Source organism: Macadamia integrifolia, chromosome 9 (genome assembly GCF_013358625.1).
Source record: "Macadamia integrifolia cultivar HAES 741 chromosome 9, SCU_Mint_v3, whole genome shotgun sequence".
Lineage (NCBI taxonomy): Eukaryota > Viridiplantae > Streptophyta > Magnoliopsida > Proteales > Proteaceae > Macadamia > Macadamia integrifolia.
The window spans coordinates 15606765-15613019 of record NC_056565.1 but is presented as its reverse complement, the minus strand read 5'-3'; the positions used below and the strand labels follow the sequence as shown (position 1 = coordinate 15613019).

Sequence of the window (6255 nt, the reverse complement as noted above, 5' to 3'; positions counted from 1 at the left end):
TTTGAGAAACATTAATTCTAATTAGCTCCACATATGGGGCATTAAAGAGTTTAACCTTTTCATGAGCTGTATTAATTAATCTGCCCTTTGTACTTTTATATATCGGGATAGAGAAGTATAATGTAGATATTTTATTGGAAGAAGTTTTTCTTCATCTTGCATTGAAATTTACCATTTTATCTTAGAGTTCACAAATCATTATAGGGTTTTAGAACCTTCCCAAAATAGTCTCTAATACCGTTGCATACATCTAAGACTTGTACAATGAATTGATTACCATTCAAACTAGATCCTTTTTTATTTACTATGTTTTTTTGAGCTTTCTCTGAAAAAAAAAAAAAAAAGGAAGAAAAAAGCATGGGAGTAATCAAAGATGAGTCTGAAGATTCAACAAAGTTCAAAAATGTTATTTAAAGAAGTTAGATGTCATTTCTGTAATTTTTGAACATAAATTAATATTTTAAAGCTTTGATAGAATTTTTTGTAAATTTTTAATATTAAATAATCATTTGAGGGACTTCCCCTAATTGTTTGAGCAAGAATGAGAGCACCAATACCAACGTGGGGTCCCTTATTACATCGGAACCATAAATTAATATTTTATATGCAGCAATTCGTGAAAGACTTACCATGTCACATATTATTGTTAATATCATAACATAATGGTTTAAAGTACGGGCAAGAAATCACTACTTGGTTGTGTGGCCCTTGTATTAGTCCGAGTCAATGAAAACGAGCACAAGAGATTGCTATTTGTATATAATATATTAACTAAGGGTTGGATTTTCTGGGTATTATAGGGGTGTGACATCATTTTGTCACCCTTTATGCATGGGCACAGAGACCACACAATTAGGGAGCATTCATTTTTCCTTTATTTACTTAATTAATTCTTTGTTTGGAAGTTGCAAGGAGACTAATGGAATGGAAAGGAAAGGAAAGTGACATTTTCAAGCTTCAAAAAAGAAAATTTTGTAATCAAACAATCTCGAGCATCACCGGAAGTACAACTGTACTTCTTAAGCTAATAATATTATTATTTGATTATTATTCTTAATTTATTATGTTTAAAATAAGGGGTTCTCTAAATAATGTTTCTAATCTGTTGGGAGCTGTCAAGCATCCTGAGCATCATGGACACCCATCCAGACTGTCCCCGAAAGAAAATGGCCTAATAATCAGACTAAGATCGACTAGTTTTTAATTAAATATCTCAAAGAGATGTATCTCTCCATCTTAAATTTTGCATCGATCGTATCCATGTGCATCTGTGTATGGATCCATGATTTATACTATAAACTTTAGTGATATAACATGAGCATCCTTGTGATTGAAGTTAGAATAGTGTATATATGATCCATTAGAATTCCAAAAAAAGGGTTTCTTCATTCAATGAACAGGACGTGCAGGTTTGTTCTTAATATTGAATATTGGAATCTGGATTAAAGCAAATTTTTAAGGGTTTGAGAAAACAACCCAAGCTGCCTTCAAGGGCTCAATTGGTTGGCTCCAGAAAATTAATAGCCAATCACTTTTATTGAATTAGTTGTGTCTTCCTTGTTTCTTTATTATGGTGATCACTGCACGATAACAGCTGAGAGAATACTAAACCAATCAAAGAGTCTTCATGGAGAAAAGGGCTCTTTTTCTTGCTTGAAAGAATGAAAGACTACTTGCTGCTTTCTATCTCCCCTAAAATGACAAGATGTTGACTCCTCTCTCTCTCTCTCACACACACACACATATTCTTATATATATATTCCCTCATAAGAAGGTTGGGTGGGCATCAATAGCAAAGTAGGGAAAAAGGAATTGATTAGAGCACTCAATACCCTTTCCATGGCCACTAACTATTCTTCCTTCCTTTGCTTCCCTTTTGGCTTTGTTCTTGTTTTGTTTCTATTAGGTTGTTCATCAAAGAAGGTAGAAGCCAATGGATTCAAAGAACTGACGGCGAATGTTCATCACCAGAGTCATGTTATTGCACTTAGTTCATTGATGCCGGCTAAAGTTTGTGCTACACCAGCCAAAGGTATTCTTCATTCTATGATATACAGAGGATAGCTGGAATTTCATTTCTCTTTAGAAGCTGGGTGGGGCGTACCATAGAGGGTTTGAGTTTGGATCCCCTTCCACACATGATGAACTCTCCACATGGGATCTCACAATCCATAAGGTATCAAACCACGAGTTAATGGGGCATTAATTTCTTTGACTCTTGGTCCAAATTACAGTCTGAATGATGGAATCTCATGTGGGGAGCTGATCTAAAGTCAGAAGGTTTATGCTAACAAAATCTTTCATTTGAAAAATGGTTTGAATAACTTTTTTCGCACGAAGTTCCATCAATGTTTTTCACACTTTCTTCTTTGTTACTCTCCATCCATCAATGTTTTTCACTCTTTCTTCTTCGTTACTCTCTATACTTCCATACTTATTTTTTAAATTTATATTGAAAGTTTTTTTCTAGGTAAACAAGTCCAGATGATATGTATTTCGGTCCATAAAGAATAATCACGTAACAAGATAAACCATTAAAATTTTTTATAAGTGCATGCATGAATAATAATTGGTTTCCCACATGGCCCAGGTAGGTGTTTCAACACAAAATAAGTCAAACCGACTACCCATTATTGACTCCTATTATAAAAGAGCTAGAAGCATATAAGGGATTGTTAGGCATGCACCATTTTTTTTTTTTTTTTTTTAATTAGTAGTATAAAGGGGAAATCAATATATTTATATAAATAATTATATTTATAAATTTAGACTGATTAAGATTAAACCGAGGCCCCAACCGAAGCTCGACCTGGCCCCATCTGTGGAATTCTCAACTTTGGCTTTACCCCTAGGCTGAAAAGCCCAAGGCTTAGGGTGGGTTCAGGCCTGATGGGCCAAACATGCACCCCTAGATTTGCCCTTCATTCCATTTCAATTACTTTGATAAACTTCACCCAATTTAATTCATGGAGCTTAGTTCATATATGCCCATGGTAGGAACTTTTCTTACACATCTACTTTAAGTCATAACAACTATTATGTGGCCAAATTCAATGGGATTCATTTTTTTTGGGATAGGTAGACCTTATATCTCCAACTCACATGTCAAGTTTTAATACTATCTAGAATTTGTCAACTGATAAAATAAATAAGTTTTGAAAATGAAGAGATAAATTAGGGGTTATGACAGGCCACATAATGACATTGAGATGTGTGTCAATAAAAGAAAATGTATTTAATTGAATTAGGCTCTTAAAGCTAACAAATGATTTATTCAAATCACGATCTCTTCATCCATTGATCAAAATGGTCACATTGGATCTCTCTCTCTCTCACTCAAAATTACTACATTAACAAATGCTACCTTCCATGCTCTATTTCAGTTTCAGGTGCCGAAATCTTAAGCAAGCCACTGCAAGTAGCTCACAAATATGGGCCTTGCTCACCACTCAAGAAAGGGGCTACAACAACTCCTAGCCTTCATCAGATTCTCCTTGATGACCAGACCCGAGTCAAGTACCTCAATTCAAAAACCTCCAACAACCAAGCCACATTCCAAGATTCTGCAGTTACGATTCCTGCAAATTCCGGCCAATCCATCGGCACCGGAAACTTCGTCGTAAAGATTGGGTTTGGAACCCCAAAGCAAGAATTCAGAGTAGTCTTCGACACAGGCAGTGATCTGACTTGGATCCAATGCCAACCCTGTGCTGTCCAATGCTATTCTCAACAAGATCCATACTTCAACCCTTCTGCATCCTCTACTTATTCCAACATCTCATGTCACTCTAACGCTTGCAAACAACTCCGATCAGCTACAGGCAACTCACGAGCTTGTGCTAGAACATGCATTTACCAAATTGGATATGGTGATGGTTCATACTCTGTAGGGAACTATGCACGAGACAAACTTACACTATCTAGTTCTGATTTCTTCCCTAAGTTCAGATTCGGGTGTGGCCAAAACAACCAAGGTCTCTTTGGCACTGCAGATGGATTACTAGGCCTCGGCCGCAACAAGGTCTCTATAGTATCACAGACTGCTCAAAAATATGGAAAGATTTTCTCCTATTGTCTTCCATCAACAACCAGCTCTACTGGTTATCTTGCATTTGGAAGCAAAGCCGGAACCACTTCTAGGATTCACTACACTCCTTTACTAAAAGATTCAAGAGGCCCATCTTTCTATTTCTTAAATATGACTAGTATCAGTGTTGGAGGGAAGAAATTGGCTATCTCACCATCAGTTTTTACAATTTCAGGAACCATTATAGACTCTGGAACTGTCATCACTAGGTTGGCACCAAAAGCTTATTCAGCTCTTAAGTCAGCATATAGGAAGGCTATGTCCAAATATCCCACAGCACCAGCTTATTCAATACTTGACACATGTTATAACTTGTCTGGATATAGTACAGTAACAGTACCAACCATAGTGTTGCATTTTGGTGGAGGAACTAGCTTGAATGTGGATCAGTCTGGGATTTTAGTTCAAGCAAGCTCAACTCAATATTGCTTGGCTTTTGCTGGAAATAGTGCTGCTACTGATTTGGGGATCCTTGGAAATATGCAACAGCAGACATTTGAGATACTTTATAATGTTGCAGGAGGAAAGCTGGGATTTGGTGCTAGAGGTTGTAGCTAATTAATGAGAACCAAAAGAAGAAGAAGCAAATTATTGATTCTTATGTGGTAACTTGTTTTCTAATAAATCTGTTGGGGTTGGAGTTTAAGAGTACCCTCCCCCTCATCTGTTCATCATTAATTTGACTATAGTGGAATGGGGAAGGGTCGGTCTAGTGACTGTTGAGTCAAGGACAGGAGGGTAGCCAGAAAAAGATTTGGATCTCCCATGTAATTTGTTGTTGAACAGTCCAAAATGTGAAGGGTGCCCTCCCTTCTTAGTCTTTATTTTCCAGAAAGTATCCTTGTAATTAATGGATCTCCTATAAAATCACCATTTCCCATGCTTATTAATGGAAGTTGGGTTTTTTATTAAATTACTCCGATCTAATTCAGCAAATTTTCTTTTGTGGGGTATAGGGTGGTGGGTTTACTATTTCTGTTCATTGAATAAATTATGCAAACCTTTTTGGAATTCTGATGGGTTTTCAACAAGCTATGGAAATGGGCTCTTGGAGAAATGGGCTCTTAGTAACAATTGGCTTCGGTGGGCTTTCGATTGTCATGTGATCACATCATGAGAGAGAGAGAGAGAGAGAGAGAGAGAGAGAGAGAGAGAGAGAGCAGATCAGATCGTTATTGCTAAAGTGTCAGATTTCAAAACAGACCATAAATGGTCGTCCCTTGTTGGATCTCGATCCCTCCGTGAAGCCTTTTCTAAGACAAAGATGTGGAAATTCGTTGTTATGATCTCAAGGATAGATGTTGGTCGAGCCTTTCTTCTAATGGTAATTTCAGCATTAAATCTGCTTAGGAGGGTTCGTAGGATAGAAAGATAGCTTGGAACGATATTAATTGGCGTAAACATATTTAGCTTCGTCGAGTAACCGTTGGTTGGAAGTTCAGGAAAATTCCAACCGATGATATTAGGGATGTAAGTTTGGTCTTGATGGCCGAAACCTGCCTTGGTTTGCCTTGAGTTCGAATCCTATCTAACCTGGTTATGAGGGTCAATCCGGCCCAGCCCGAGGTCAAGGTTGGCTGGGCTTGGGTTGAGACCGAGGCCTAGCCCGACCCAATTTTATCCATGATCTATTATTGTGTTTAGTAATAGTGTTCCCCTTCCCCTAGGTCCACATCATTTGTTACACAAATCACATCATGTGTTACACAAGCATTACACAAGTTATCTGTAAGACTTCAACCTACATCATATCTTTGTATGTGTTTAACCCATATCATGTGTTACACAAGTCACATACTCTTACCTATTGAGCTGACCACCAAATGGCTAAACTATTTTCCCCATTTTCTTTACATAAGCTGTTTTTGTGTCTTCTATCATGTATTGATATGAACTTTAGATACAATAACAATCATGAAGAATTGAGCCAAAATTTTGCCTGTCTAGTTTATGGGAGATGTGGTGATGCCAGATGATTAGAAGGTCTATCTTGTAACCAAATTGACAACTTTGCTTGCTGCAAATTTATAGATTAGGGGTGGACAAGGAGGGCCATAGTTTTAACATCTCCCCACCCCTCTTGACAAGTATAGACATAACATTTGTGACCCTTTGTAAGAAAAAAATAAAATAAATAAGACCAACTAGGGTCAGCCTGGCCCAACCCT

General features: G+C 37.2%; 1 protein-coding gene across 1 annotated transcript; it reads left to right on the top strand.

Annotated features, from left to right (window-relative positions):
• The first annotated feature begins 1807 nt into the window (after nucleotides 1-1807).
• LOC122090073 (aspartyl protease family protein At5g10770-like) lies at nucleotides 1808-5000 on the top strand. Its single transcript, XM_042659910.1, has 2 exons — nucleotides 1808-2032; nucleotides 3384-5000. Exons 1-2 carry the CDS (start codon nucleotides 1840-1842, stop codon nucleotides 4643-4645), a joined length of 1455 nt encoding a protein of 484 aa, XP_042515844.1. The 5' UTR covers nucleotides 1808-1839; the 3' UTR covers nucleotides 4646-5000.
• Nucleotides 5001-6255: the final 1255 nt, after the last annotated feature.